The sequence below is a fragment of the Notothenia coriiceps genome, unplaced genomic scaffold (assembly GCF_000735185.1).
Source record: "Notothenia coriiceps isolate Sejong01 unplaced genomic scaffold, NC01 NC01_scaffold00003306, whole genome shotgun sequence".
Lineage (NCBI taxonomy): Eukaryota > Metazoa > Chordata > Actinopteri > Perciformes > Nototheniidae > Notothenia > Notothenia coriiceps.
Window position 1 is genome coordinate 317,593 of NW_011336007.1, and position 15,068 is coordinate 332,660.

Genomic DNA, 15,068 nt, shown 5'->3' on the forward strand with positions numbered 1-15,068 from the left:
AAACCATTTCCTGTTGTATTTTATTCACTCGACAAGAGATTGTTCAGTTTAAAGGGTTTATTGTGGAGAAAGTGGTTGGTAAGGGTAGGAGTGAATGATCAGCATGCATATTGTGACCATCATTGTAGGGTTTATCCTCACACGTTCCACAAATAAACCAGAAATCCCTAACAACAAAAAGACCCGCCTGCATATGGTAAATAACAAATGTGGCAACAACTTGACATCATGACTGTGCTCAACAGTAAAATAGCCTAAATATATCCTTCATACTTCAATAATACTTTCAAAATCTGCAACTTCTCCCCAAAAACAAAACTTTTCTGACAAATCAATTGTTTTTACTAAACGTATAGACTCAAATAAACTTTATGTTTCATCCTCACACAAGCTTTTTTATTTGCCTTAAAACCACGTACAGAGCAAAAAAGGAACATGACCACATTTCATATACACTTTCAGTTATCCACACTGACGGATCAAATTCATGAATATAACAGTTAACCGTAAGCTCTTCTGTTGTGTACAAGCTTAACGTGTTTGCAAGCATTCATGCAACGTCAGTGTTATCACAGTATGGATGTTTCTTCACAGCTCGTCAGTCTCTCCATCGAAGGGCACAGCATCTGTCTCCATATGAATGTTGCCCGGCTCACCGTTGCCCACCCAGCCAATAGGAGTGCGGTTGAAGGAAGGCCGGCAGCCGATTTCATGCTGGTACACCATCGCGGGTTCAGGTTCCTCTTTGGCCTCAGGTTCTGGCATCTGGAATTTCAAGAACTGATTGGCCTTCTCGAAACCGCCAAACGGCATGGCAGACCTAGCAAAGCAAGGTGAGAGGATTATTGAAGCCCCTTCTTTTCGAAGAACACCTAAAAAGTCAGGCCTTGCGGGACGTACCTGTTGAAGCTTTTGTACTTGCGCAAATCCTTTGCATCACAAGGACCAGCCATTCCACCTTTCATAGTTGCTACCAGAATTTCATCCCCCTTCATGGCCTTCTCCCATGGCGACACGTACGACTTCAAAATAAGCATCGTCTTAGATGCATCATCACTTCCACCTCCTGTGAAGAAAATATCCACGACTAGAGCATAAGACACTCTCAGCCTAGTTGGTAACATTAAATAAAGTTTTACAAATATGTTCATAGACTTTGGGCTGGTTTCAGTAATATTTGTGATGTTGAACAAAAAAGTTCAAGAGTCTCTCCAAGAGTTTGGAAATGTTTGACTATGAAACAGAATCTTTCTACAATAAAAAAACAAACATGGTACCTACCTTTAAGTGGAGACCACCCACTGTCTCCTTCTCCACCTTCTTTCCCATGGTCGCCCCCACCCTGTCCACCTGCCCCCGCTCCTGCACCTGCTCCTGCACCTGCTCCTGCACCTTTGCTTCCAGGCTTGGGAGGAGGCACTGGAGCTCCTCCTTTGCCGTGCATCCCTACAAAATTCAGTCCAACCTGTTTGCTTACAAAATGTCCACCAACATTTATGATGTCACCTCTCATCTGACCTCCCAGAGAGGGAACAAACTTCTGGAGGTCGTCCTGAAAGAAAAATCATGGATATATTAACCACGTGACATCATTTACTAGGTTTTATCTTATAAAAGTTAAACCTGTAAAGGCTTTACTGAGAACTCTCAGTGAGCATTGTAGGCTTTATCTTCTGCCAGTCAATCTGAATATTCATCGAGCTGGTTTGATTGATCAATAATTATCTTAAGGTTTTAACTTTAAAACTAAAAAAATCAAGTACATTTTTGCTGTCCTACTATTATGTTTCTTTGAGACAGCTACTGTATAATATGAATTAAAACAAGTATTTCATTAGGACAGATTCATGTTGTAAAGTGACAAGAATGTATGTTTCTTCAAACATTGCAATACGTTTCTCTGTTGAATGTTGTGTGTGCTCAAATTGTGTCGTATATTTATAAATCTTTTTTAATGAATTGGATTTTGTCATCCCCTTAAGTTTTGATCTCACCATAGCCTCATTGCTGAAGATGTCAGGGTTGTTCTCGTAGATGAACCTATCCACTCTCTTCTGCCTCATCCTGAACATCTTGGAACCTTTGTTGTTCTGCAGGGAAAGCTCCTCCAGCATGATGTCTTTGGGAGACCTGATCTTTGTTCCCAGGTCCAGCTCGGCCTCTGGATCTGACTCATACTCTAGGTAAGGAACATTTGAATAAGTGTTACATTTACAAATGTCTTAATGTGGAACTAAATGTTTCCAAGTAGTCTGGGTGTCTCTGTAGTGATATGCAAAACACAAACAAACCCTAACCAAGTATTTTAAGACATCATTTTATGTTAACATGATAAAGCTGCAGTTAGCATATGGAAAATGTAACTTTATGCCAGCCTTACCATCCTGAGTGATATGTGTTAGGTCGGTTATGATCTTGGCGAGATTTTTCCGCTTGTTCTGCGGGGCACGTTTTCCCAGAGGCATGACTGGAGGATCAGGAAAGACAGGGAGTTAGCAGTAACAATATTATGGTTACAAATGATCAAATGTAATGTATCATTCCTCAGCATATAGAGCGTTATCAAAGTGAACCTCTTTCCCAAGAAACAAAATAAAAGTAGCTTCTCAAGAAAACATTTAGTTATTTAGCAATCAATTGAATATGAATAACATTGTTTCTATTTCAATATGTGTGATTCAATGTAGCAACTTGAGGAACTCGTGCTCAATGTCATCTATCCTATTCGAAAGAAAAATTGACGGCAATGGGACTAAATCTGTGTAGGTGCAGGTTCACTCAAAGGTTAAAATTAAATAATGGGAGTGTTTTTATATTTCGTTTCAAGATGCATTCCACGCAATAAAAAGAACATACTGCTTTACTTCCTTGACGATAGTACAAACGTATCTAGATCCCTCTTTAGTCTCACCACCTACAGCAGGGCTATTCAATTGGCAGCCCGCGGGCCAAATCCGGCCCCGGGGTGATATTTACTGTTTTTGAGGTTTTTTTGTTGAGTTTTAAAAAAAAAAGATGTTTTAAAGAGTGCCTTTATTCCAGATAGGGTGTTAAATTGAGAGATAGAGGGGAAGACATTGCCTGAAAACTTTTGGCGGGCTCGGGTTTCGAACCCCCCTACTAGCCACTGTAGTGACAACTCCTGTCATTTATTGCATCTCTGCGTGAATGATTAGATAATTTCACCTAAATGAAATCAAATGAAATGATGTTGATGGTTAAATCAGCTTCACATGTTGGCCTACTGAGTTATGAACTTGCCATTTAGATCTAGAAAGGCCTTGGGGCTATGTTGTTTGATTTAATTCAACACAATATATGCACTCCACTATGCTGTTGTAGTATTTACTGCATCTGAGGCTCTTGATATGATTGCTCATATTTCAAGCCATCTTTTTCCCAGCCCCTTGCTTTGGATCATTTTCATCAACCGGCCCCCATTCCAAACTAATTGAATTGCCCTGACCTAGAGCATCAACAACCCCTGAAAGTGAATCTACGGGATCGTAATGTATCAGACACGCACACAGTTCAGATGGGCCCTGCTCCTTTTTCAAGTTCAAGGGAGATGCCATTGCCCTCAGATTCCCCACGTTCCCAAGTGAAAGAAATGTCTGCTCCAAAGGAAACATATACCGGTAGCTGAATGTTTGTTTCAGATCTGTTTGGGGACAAGACCTGTACACAGACTAAGACAACATTAACCAAATCAAAATGTGCAAGTGCTAGTGCCATTCTACTGCAGTAGAGGTGAAGGCCTCATGATCATAAAATAGCATCTGATCATATTCCCAAATCTGTGGCCTTCATGGGAACACGTAGAAGGGGAAACTGAGGGCATTACTTTACTCTCTCATATGACGCGATATCGCTCACCATTAAATCCCTATAACTTTAACAACCATATTTCTTACAACCTGTGGATCCTTCCTTTTCTAAGGATATGCATCTGGTGTTATACATTATAGTTTATTTTTTTACAGTTTTTTGTCTTCTTATCAGATAGGCACCTTCAGCTTTTAACAGTTTCTTTAAGACCCAGTCGCGTAGCAAAACATCACATCTACTGACTGTAACTCAACCCACTGCAGCTATTTTTAACTGCTGTTTCAAGCCAAGACATTTAAGCGACATGTAATGCCGTCATTTAGCTAATAAACAGGCTTGACACAACCCTAAGGACACAACTCAAACCTCCCGAAAACAAATCTGAGTGAATGTTTGGACCGCTCTCAAAACACAAGTGATAGCTCGAGTTACTGTAACTGTTAATGTGAAGGGTTCTGGACGCTGTTATAGTTGCTTTAAATAATTACTAATTTAGCCTTGTGCTCAGATTTACCTCCCCCCCTATCAGAGATTGGTAACACCATATCAAATCTTAGCAACGCCCACCAAGAGGGATGGTCAGCACATTCACCCATTCCTCTGGTAATTTTAAGACGTACGATGAAAATGTAAAAGCAGCAAAGTGACTCCTTAAGTCCTTTTCTCTTAGTCATTTGTGAAATCAAAAATATTTCAATCAAAAGCGAGCTATAATCTGGTTACTGAGTTGTTGACCTCCTCTTAGATTAGATTCTCTGAGCTCAGCTGCTCAAACCAGAACACATATGATTGGGAACATCTTAATTGCCTCTCACCATTTTTGTAGTAGCCAGAATCCAAATCCAAGCTGTATTAGTAGAACAAAGAACACCGATGGGATGCAAATCCACTCACCGGGTTATTGTTGCAATCCTGGGACGAGAGACAGACCTATAAATACCAAACAGAGAAGAAGAGACTCAGGGCCCAATGCTGGTGATCTGGATCACACGTTTACAAATCCCTTAGTGCCTCTGAACCTACGTATGACTAGACCCAGTTCCAGGGAAGTGCAAAACCCACCCTTCACTCAGATGGCAGATCTTTCAGAGGGATGGGGGTGTGGGTAGCAGCAGTGTTGGTGTCAAGACAGGAGGAGGAGGAGGAGGTTAGGATAGGGCTTGGGGGGGCAGAGGCAGGGGGGAGAAGTCTCTGTTGGCCAGCTGAAAGTGCTGATGGGGATATTAAGGGAACAAAATCATTCTCACAGATGGTTCAGAAGCCTATATTTAGTAGCAAATAACGAGGGGAACAGAACTCAGCTATAAGATCACCTCAAAGGACTCTGGGGGCTGTTTAGTGGTACACACAAGTACACATTGCAACTTTAATGTGTGTATATTAAGACCCTGACAGTTTGTGTTTCAAAATGAGGGTTGGCCCCTTTCCTCCCTGCATTTCTCCAACCTGACAGTAGATTGTCACATTTTCAGTTTCTTTGAAGCGTTAACTTACTGGACATGATGGGCATGTGACAAATACATTTCAGAAACTCCAACAACGTTGGCATGGCTTGATCAGATTGTGCAAGTGAATGCAAGGCACTAAGCATCTTAAGACCAATAACCAATGTAGGCAACACATGTCTTGTCCTGCAATATTCTTTGTTACGTGTTCATAATAGAAGCATTTCAAAATCTACAACCTGAATGCAGAAAGAATTTCAAAACTTGATTGGCAATCATGTGTCCACATTTCCTCAGCAGTACCCTTTGCCCATTCGCCTAGGACATTCCTACAAGAGGGACAATAACTTCTGTTACCTCAAAGCTAGCAATGTATTCTACACCACTATTTAATTTGCTAATTTCGGTATATTCCTATGATATTAGAAAAACAAATTATAATTAGAAAAATAATGCATAACCCGTATTTCAATGAAGTATCATATATTATGTTTACTTCTAAAATGTGATGTTTTAGCAAGTTTATATACTTTATATTTCAGAATTTTTAGATCTTTTCAAAACGTCTTAATATTTTTTGAATCCGTTCAGTTAAGTAGAAATTACAATTAAAGCAAGGACCTGGCAATACATATTTTCTTCTATAAATAGTCCCTGTATAGAAGCCTGTGAGTACGCAGGTTGGCAACAAGATGCCTTTCTGACTGCATTCTCAGACATGACTCCGCAGCACCACTCTGTGGCAGATGTTAAATCATGGAAACGTGACTTCTGAAAAAGACCACTCTGACACATGACTGACGCTCCTGAATTAGGTCCTAAAATGGCGTTTTTCTCTGTTTTCCCTGCAGGCTCTTCACCTAAGACCCCATCCAGGGACTTATGGACTTTCATATAGCATAAAAAGGTGCGTGAAGAATCTATTCCGTTCAACAAAGGTTGAAGGTTTCAAATTGTTTTTATTCTTGAACAAATACAAGCAATTGGAGGCTCTTAGGCCCCTATTTGCTGAGGTAATAAACTGAAGTGGATTATTAAGTCAAATATAGACTAACAACACGTAGATGTCGTGTGATTTAAAAAAAATGATGGATCCAGTTTCACTTTTGCTCGGGACATGGTGTTGCATAAGGCTGCCTTTAAGCCTGAATTGTCTACAGAAAACCTATTCCAGGCTACTATTCACAAAAATGCATCTGTAACTATCAGGCTCAGTTCTCCATTAAAAAAACATGAGACTGAATCAAAAAGTGAGGGGAGTAACGTCAATTTAAGATGAATTTAGGTAGGCAATCTGATTTCTTTACTTTAAGCATGTTGTCTAGGTAACTCCTCTCTCTCTCTCTATCAATTCACGCACATTACTTGACCTTTTACCCCAACAAAATGGCCCAGCCTTCTATTTTCTTAAAATCAATATTGGGAATATTGTAATTATTTTCCGCATCAAAATGTGCCGGATCCAACACGATATTGAAATCTACCTTGGAGCATCCAATAGGACTATTGCTCCTTTTGCTTTCTCTGTCTGCTTACAGTAGTTCATCTCTTATTTTGAATAAAGAACGAAAAACAAACCTAAGTATTAGGCTCACCTGGCTTGTCAGAAGGCAGAAAGCCTTGTTGCTTTATGAAACGCTGATCCCAATTTATAAATCTATCACCAGAACACTGTGTAACATTTATTTAGTCATGTGCAGAATGTCTCTCAGGTGGTTATTGTGTTTTGACCCTTTAAATGTATAGTTCAACATACATCATTCATTCTTTAATTATTTTATTAAAACTGATTTACATGTAACAGTTTCATTAATATTATCATTTACTGCATGCATGTACTGTACATAAAAAGAAAAGGGCAGTATCACACAATTGCAGCAGAGGGCAGTGTAAAATAAGAAATGTCAGACAACCAGAGGTCTTTCAAATCTAATTGTATTCCTCTAAAAATGTCTCGTCTCCTAGTCAGTATAATCTTCTAAGCATCAATAACATTTAATCGAGTTATATTTAATCAACCACATTTAGAAGCATACATTTATCATATTTTACACCTCAAAATAACTATGTCCACATTTTCCATGGCCATACTAGTATGAGAACAAAAAAGAAGCTAAAGAGAAAATATATTTTAAAAGTGATACAAAATAAATAAAAGTACCTTCCAAAGAATTCCACAACTGAAAACAACAAACACATTCCTTTGTTATATACCTAGTCTTTCAAGGTATATAGCCATTACAGAAACCATTGTTAATAAAAAGACACAAGTTTGTGCCTCAGTTTCTTTAAATCAAAAACATCATGTACCAAACGTTCCTGTCCTTCTGCTGCTAACTTCTTAAGGCTGTGGGATTTCCTAACTATGTACAAATCAACCATGAATCCCAATAACAAATGGGCTTATGACCACATCTCTTATCTGCCCTAACTACAGTATATACTGCCTGAACCCTTCTCCACAGCCACTCTTCTTTCTTGAACCCTTTTATACATTCTGGTGCCTGTCATTCAGTTAACTTCCCCTTGCACCACATCAGATTAAATCATAATGAAACAAAACCAAATACACATTCCTTCATCTGTGTTATTTGTTTAATAAAGTTAAGAATTTACATATGTCTGCAAAGATCACACAGTAACTAATGAGGCTCTGGTGTGCCTAATGGAAGCTATGATATGCAGTGACAAGTGTACATTCATTGACTGCCAGGGCACTTGTTGAATGTGACCCATGCTGAAAAGATGGCATTTCTCTCTGGCTATAGTGAGCAGAGGTGTTTGACACAACCTTGCTTGCAAGCGCAGACGTTCACATATTGTTTCAATGTGAAAATCAAGGAGTTTACATTTTTCAGCTGGTCATGCATTATTTAAACCCCTGGACAAGTAGGCATTATTGTTTTTTTCTTGAAAATGCTGCAAAAAAACAGGGGTAAAAATACATTTTTGGGCACATCATTTAGTAGGACATGTACTGAAAAACAGAATTAAATGTTCAAAGTTAGATAAAATAAATAAGCCTGCAACCTTTGCTTTATGATCCCCCATCTGTCGACATACTACAACATTTTTCTCAGTGATTTTAATCCTATTGTCAGAATCGCAATAATTCATTTTCAACATCTTTCAGACATTTCAAGTTTCAAAGAATATTTCAGTACAGGCTCTGTTTTGATCTGCTAAATAAGTAGAAAGAGATCTCCAGAAACCTTACACAAACCTCCCCCAGGACAGGCATATGGTTGACTAGCATACATTATGTGCCAATATACTCTATTGTATTATGGTCACTCGGATATATGTGTGATTAAATGTGTTAGCAGCAAAAATAAACTTGTTAAGCAGCATTTTGAAAAGGAAAAAGACGTGTATGACCTCTTATCATTATTCAAGTTCTAACTTCACCGGCTTCTTGATTTCTGGACTTGAATGTTACTTAATTACTTTTACAGCTGAATGTGAGACTTAAGTAAGCTTGTGTTTATTTATTTGTCACTATTGATCAATGAATTGCCCATAGTAAGTTGTCAAAGCCTTAGCACAACCCAAAACCCCAAAATATTCAATTAACAATGACTTTAGAAGAGAAAAACAGAATATTGTCACATTTGAGTTAATAGAACTAATGGATGTTTGGTATTTTTAACTTAAACTATGAAATAATTTGTGTATCACAGAAGGATGTCATAGTGACTGATTTCCTGGTTTTCACATTGCCCCTGGCCTCCAGACATGGGGCTTAATGCCTCCCTTGGTGGCAACAAAACGTGGTTTGGGTGCCTGAACTGGGGCGGGCTTGAGTGACGGCAAAAAGGCAAGAAAACTGAGTTCAGGAGCGCTCTGGAACTGCTTGGCTGACTGGAGCCCACTGGTGTATGATACTGGCATGTAAGGTGTAGGAACTGCAGGGGGCAAAGGGTGTTGAATAGGGGCGGCAGAGAACATTGGGAGGCCAGGCAGTCCAAATGGTTGGGAGGGTGTTGAAGCTGACATTGGGGCACTGAATGGTGCTGGGTTTGGAGTAAAAGGAGCAGGAGGTGGGGAGATCATACCGGAATAAGAAAAACGTTCTCCGAGGCTAGTGGCCGAGCGGGGTGCAATGATCTGGGGAGCTAGAGAGGGAGCAGACATTGGTGTTGGTGTGGAGAATCGTTTGACCTCAAAAACACGAGCTGTTTTGATGGGGATCTGCTTAGGGGGAGTTAATGAGCTGCCCACCATTGTTGCTGTTGTGTAGTTACCGTACTGCAGCTGCTGCCTCTGGGCCTGGTAAGAAGGCATGGCTGAAATATTAGCAACACTGCCCCCATAGTTGAACATGGCAGAATTGAGCTGGTAGGGCTGCCTTCTCATGACATCCAGAGCTTTGATGCCCTCTCTTTGGGGGGCACCTCTACCCATGCTTTCTGGCTTGCTTGTATTCCTTTGAGGCCCTGTAGGGATAGAGGGGGCCAGGAGTGGGTTGTAACCAATGGGTGGAGGAGCACGGACATTTGGGGAGTATTTCCACTGAGACGCAAGTGAAGGATTGTTGGAGAAGTCAAGGGATTGGGCTGCATTGTGCGAGGCCACTACCTGCTGGTAAGGAGTCTCGGGTGGGGTATCAACTACATACATACCCATCCGGCTCTGTCTGCGAGCAAACAGCTCGGCCCCCTTACCCCCTGCTTGAAGAAACTGTGGGGCTTCATGGATGACCCTAGGCTTGGGTGCAACTGGAGGAGGTGCTTTTCCCATGCCAGCCTCACCAATCCTCTCCTCCTCTCCTGCATCGTCAAAGGTATCGTCAGGCGGTGGTTGGCCATATTTGTGTCGGGTGGATCTGTCATCCAGGTTCTGCACCATACACAACAACTCAGGATTGGGGGAGTGTTTCTTGACCTCTGGCACATTGAACATAGGTTTGGGTTTGCCACCACGGCGTCGAAAGTCGTTTAATATTCCTGTGCGACCTAATGGACCAGGAACTGGGGTTGGAGCTACAGCTTCTGGCTGATAGACAACCGACACTGGGGCCATGGGATATTGAAGTGGACTTGGCTGAGCAACTGGAACTTGAAGTGGAGGCGCTAGAGCAACTGGGTCAGGTGAACCAGGGTATTGATATGCAGGAGGAGCTGGGGCTGAAGCCATTGGTGCTTGTTGAGCTGTGGGCATTGAGGGAAAATACACTGGGACCCCGGCTACAAATGGAGCCTGGTAAGCTGCAGTTATTGCTGGTGATGAGTGCATTTTCTCTTCAGAGGTGGAAACAGCTGGATGGTAATAGTTAACAGGAACCTCTGGTGTTAAGGGAAAGGGACCTTGAGGTACAAAGGATGGCTGAATAAACACTGGTGGTGGGCCAGGGGGGAAATATGATGTGGCATTCATGGCTAGTTCAGAGGCAGTGGAGAAATGTGATGGCATGATAGCAGCTGAGGCAGGACGCTGGCTCGTCTTTGTGACAGAAGGTCGGAACGCTACAGGGGCAGTTGCCGCTCGAATGCTGATAAAGCCAGGAGTAAAAGGACGAGCAGTTCTATTGAGAACATTACTTGAAGGTTGTTCTGGTAATGGTGTTTCTGTTGGTGGTGCAGGTTTGTTTAGAACAGTCACTGAGGCGGTGGCTGGTTTGAGGCCCACAGGTGGAGGGGACATCATCATGCTAGCTGTACTAATGGCCGAGTAGGATGGGTCCCCATTAGACATGCCATAGGTTGCAACTTGACCTGGAGCCTGAGCCTGATTTTGCTGAATGGCTCTTAGGCCAGGTGGTATCATCTGCTGAGGCTGGAGGTCTGGCTGCATCTGTGGTTGAAACTCTGAATGCAACTGATATGCCTGAACCTGCCCTTGGACTTGAGACTGTGGAGGAGCCTGAGGTTGTGCCGCCTCTACCTTCTTGGCATGCTCAGCAGCCCTCTTTCTCTGCTGCTCAAACAACTGGGCGCCCTTGCCTGTAGTGTGACTCAACCCTGGACTTGAAGCATCCTCTGCCCTATCCACACGACCTTCAGTGCCCGCAGTTGCCCTCTTCTCCAGCATATCCAAGTAATCACTATCCCAAGTTGGGTCAGGAACTGCAGAGAAGCCATCCTCATCAAACTCTGATTCGCTGCCAGGGAATACCCCATCCTCCTCTTGCGAGTCCTCACACCTGTCCTCGTCCACACTACCAAAACTGGTGAGTGTGTACTTCTTGGAGCGCTGACGCCTCTTTTTGAACATCAGCACCCCTTTGGAGTGGGGGTTGGGAGCATCAGTCAATAGGGACGCAATTGTTCGACACTTGCTTTTGGCTTCTTTTACATGCTTGTCTTGCAGATTATCCCCTCGGTTCAGTTCTGCAAGATATGAAAGCCATAGCTTTTAGAAGCAGTTACACAAAAACATGTCATTAGTACTAGTAAGGTCAGATACATTAGATTAAACATTTAAACCAAGAACTGAATCTGAAATGAGCATGTAAACCTGTCTTGACCACCATGCCTTCAACAGGCATTCATCCCCTAACGTGCAACAGAAGCACTTCCTGGAAAATTCCATGCATGCCTTCAGCTTCTCACATTAGCTGGGGTGAAGGATACATTTGCACATTATTAGTCTTATGTACGCTGAAATCCAACCTAGCGAGGACAATCGGCAAGCTAGTGGAAAGTTGCATGTTGTAGGTGACTGGAAGGAGAACTTCAAAGTGTAGTCACAACATATCTTTGAACTTGTTATGGTATTAAGAAGATTATCATAGATATCCTAGTTCTATTACCCTAGTATGTACTGCCACATGAAGGGAGTTCTTAATTTGTCTAGGACAGGGTTCCTAAGTAGGACATTAGAATGTTAAACCTTCTCTCGTGGCAAGAGAGATTTACAGGAATACATAAATTTAAGTTCTTAAAACAGCCCACTGCCTTCAAATAGCCCTGCTCTGTCCTTTTTCTTGGTGCTCGTTATGGATGATAGACTGCATGACACGATGTAAGAAGACAATGTAACGAGTTGTATAGTAAAATAAAGGACAGCGGCAATAGAAAAGAGAAAAAGAGAACAGAAAATGAGAGTATCCCTGCTTTGCTACTTGATACCTAAAAGCAGCTGTACAGTAAATGCTCTTCAGTACTCCTAGAATGATCGCTGGGGTTTTCCACACATACTGTTACTGAAGGTAAAAATAGTAAAGCTTACCATCCCTGCCCTTTTGCCAGACTAAGCTTAGGTTGACACCCGCTAGTATGAAAACATTTATGAATGTTTGGTTAGAATGTGGTAGACTGATCGAATGACAGTATGACACCGTAGTTTCTCTGATTAGGACAATCAGAGAAAATGCTATTCCTAATGGCAATATAATAAATGTTAATCAATTTAATTTTTTGGGAATCAATGGGCTTTAAAGGGTTGTGAATCTGCTTTATAACAAGGCGCTATCTAGCTCTACGATGAATATTATAAATATATAAAAAATGTTTAATAGGGAGTGTTTTGTGAACTATAAATGTACTTCTTACTTTTAATTCTTGAACCAAATAATGTTACTTATCTGGAATGTGTACTTAATTGAGGAAAGTGTATGTGATGCACACTCGGTCATGATTTTTCCTCAGCCATACTTACTAGCTTGTTTGGCCTTTTCCATGTACGTGGTTGTCAGCTCCTCATCAATGGGGTTATTCACAGGACCCACCATGGGTACAAGCTGGTTGCGGGATCCCAGCAGAAGTGCCTCTTTTGCCCTCGCAGGGCAAACCAGTGGCACATTAGCTGGCTCTAGAAAGCCACTGTCCTCCTCTTGTACTCCATCTCGTGGCCCCTGGTCATCTACTGAGGAGATGATGGAGGAGGTCTCAGTGGATGTCTGGGAGGACCACAATCCTGGAACAGGGGGCTGGTAAATCACCTCCCTCCGTGCCACGCCCGGTAACCCTCCTCCTCGTTCTCCATCTCCCCCACGTCCATCCAACAAATGAGGATAAGACTGTGCATCTGGAGCGCTGTCATAGCCACTCATCTCTGATGTCTCCCCGCCCTCTGGGGAAGCTCGTCCTGATGGTTTTCCTGGGTTGGGGTTGTTGGGGCTGCGCCGTTTCTGCCTTCTCTGCCTTTCATAGCCGGCCACATCTGCATCACTGTCAGTCTCACCGTAGTAGGCCTCACTGCCAGGCGGAGATGTCAAACCACTGGTTATGGAGGAGTGGCTACGGTGGATTTCACGGACGGGTGCGTGGTGTGGGTGTTTGGGCGACATGGCACGCAAAGCAGCACGGTACTCTTTGTCTATACGGGGAGATGGGGCACGGGTCACAAGCACCACGGACTGGAAACCAGCTGGCACCCTGCAAACAATTACAGGGTTTAAAATATTGATGGAGCCATAGTTGGATGTCTTATATGTACTTGCCTAAATCCTACAGTAAGTATGATCTTAGCACAAGCAGAAGAAACATTTGTTTGGAAAGATATTTGATGCAATCTCAAACTATTACAATTGGGGGGGGTGGAGGGTGATGGGTCACTAGAAAGAGTGTTATTTTTTTGTTCCTCTGACCTTTTGACCCGGATGTGTAATATCCCAGAGGAGCTGTCGATGAGATCCATGGCCTGGGCATGAGATAGCGTTCCACATGGCTGATCATTGATAGACACCAGTTCATCAGCCTCCCGAAGCCCAGCCCTGCATGCCTTGCTGCGTTTACGCACCTGAACAAGTAAATAAAGGCACAATTTCAAACATTAACATAGACGACAAAACTATAAACAAAACATTTTTTTAAGGGGTATATCAAAATAATTTTGGGCATATTGTAGATCCCTTTTTATGTCTTTTGAGACATGATTAAGACCAATCTCAAGTCTTGGGACTTGTAATTAAGGCCAAGTTTTAGGTATACAGCTTTGGTTTGAAAAGCTGTTATGTACAGTGGTTATTTAAAGAGGATATAAAGAGAACTGCTACAAACACAAACACTTCTTTATTTTGTTTAGCCTTTGTAGCTGAAAGGATAGAAAGAAAGCTGACAAAGCTATGCTGATGTCTTGTCTTGGCTTGTGACGGTGACTGACAGAAAGCAGCTTTTGTCCTGACAGCTTGAACTTGCTGCAAAGATATGCCACATATTGCAGCTCGAGTAGGGCACTCGTTCACACTTTAACTGGGAAATGCCAGCCAGCAGCCATCTTCATTTGGTGCTTTGCTATTTGTGCCGGAGGTCTTTCAATACCATGGCGTAATGCCCACCCTAAATTGCCTCAGGTCCGTGCAAACCCTGTCAACATAAATTAAACAATAAATTCAAACCGATATTTAACGATTTTCAAAGAAATTGACTACAGTGTTGAATGCACTGTGAGGGCACTGCTATGTGGAAATTAGCATTGTATGTTAAATTCAATCAGGAAATGTTCAGGTTGACCAAGTACATTTTCTTTCCAGCTATTCTGGTTTGCCTGTAATGAAATCCCACATCCACATTTAGCTAAGCCTTTGAAAGTGGCCTGTGTCTGCTTGAGGGACGGATGTCAGATAATCATTCAGTCAGTCACCTTGTGGTTGCAAGTCATAACAATTATAATACCTACCACACACACACACACACACACACACACACACACACACACACACACACACACACACACACACACACACACACACACACACACACACTACTACTACACTACTACGTACTACTACGTACTACGTACGTACACGTACTACGTACGTACTACGTACGTACGTACGTACGTACGTACGTACGTACGTACGTACGTACGTACGTACGTACGTACGTACGTACGTCTACGTACGTACGTACG

General features: G+C 42.1%; 2 protein-coding genes across 4 annotated transcripts in view; both read right to left on the reverse strand.

Annotated features, from left to right (window-relative positions):
* Positions 1-42: 42 nt before the first annotated feature.
* On the reverse strand, positions 43-4,949 carry myoz1a (myozenin 1a). 3 transcript variants are annotated; one of them, XM_010766360.1, is made up of 7 exons: positions 4,852-4,949; positions 4,723-4,758; positions 2,381-2,467; positions 1,995-2,179; positions 1,282-1,552; positions 901-1,066; positions 43-820 (listed from the first exon to the last, which is right to left on the reverse strand). In XM_010766360.1, the coding sequence occupies exons 3-7, from the start codon at positions 2,463-2,465 to the stop codon at positions 589-591; spliced, it is 939 nt and encodes a 312-aa protein (XP_010764662.1). In that variant the 5' UTR covers positions 2,466-2,467; positions 4,723-4,758; positions 4,852-4,949; the 3' UTR covers positions 43-588. The 3 variants fall into 3 exon arrangements, with proteins under 3 accessions (XP_010764662.1, XP_010764663.1, XP_010764661.1); XM_010766361.1 differs by having other exon boundaries at positions 4,891-4,909; XM_010766359.1 differs by having other exon boundaries at positions 4,723-4,941.
* Positions 4,950-7,039: 2,090 nt separating this feature from the next.
* synpo2la (synaptopodin 2-like a) overlaps positions 7,040-15,068 on the reverse strand; it is a 10,652-nt gene continuing 2,623 nt past the window's right edge. The window contains exons 2-4 of the mRNA XM_010766362.1: positions 13,804-13,955; positions 12,873-13,591; positions 7,040-11,602 (exon numbers count right to left, since the gene is read on the reverse strand). Of these exons, the coding sequence (XP_010764664.1) occupies positions 8,985-11,602; positions 12,873-13,591; positions 13,804-13,955 (3,489 nt within the window). The 3' untranslated portion in view covers positions 7,040-8,984. The remainder of the gene's footprint in view (positions 11,603-12,872; positions 13,592-13,803; positions 13,956-15,068) is intronic.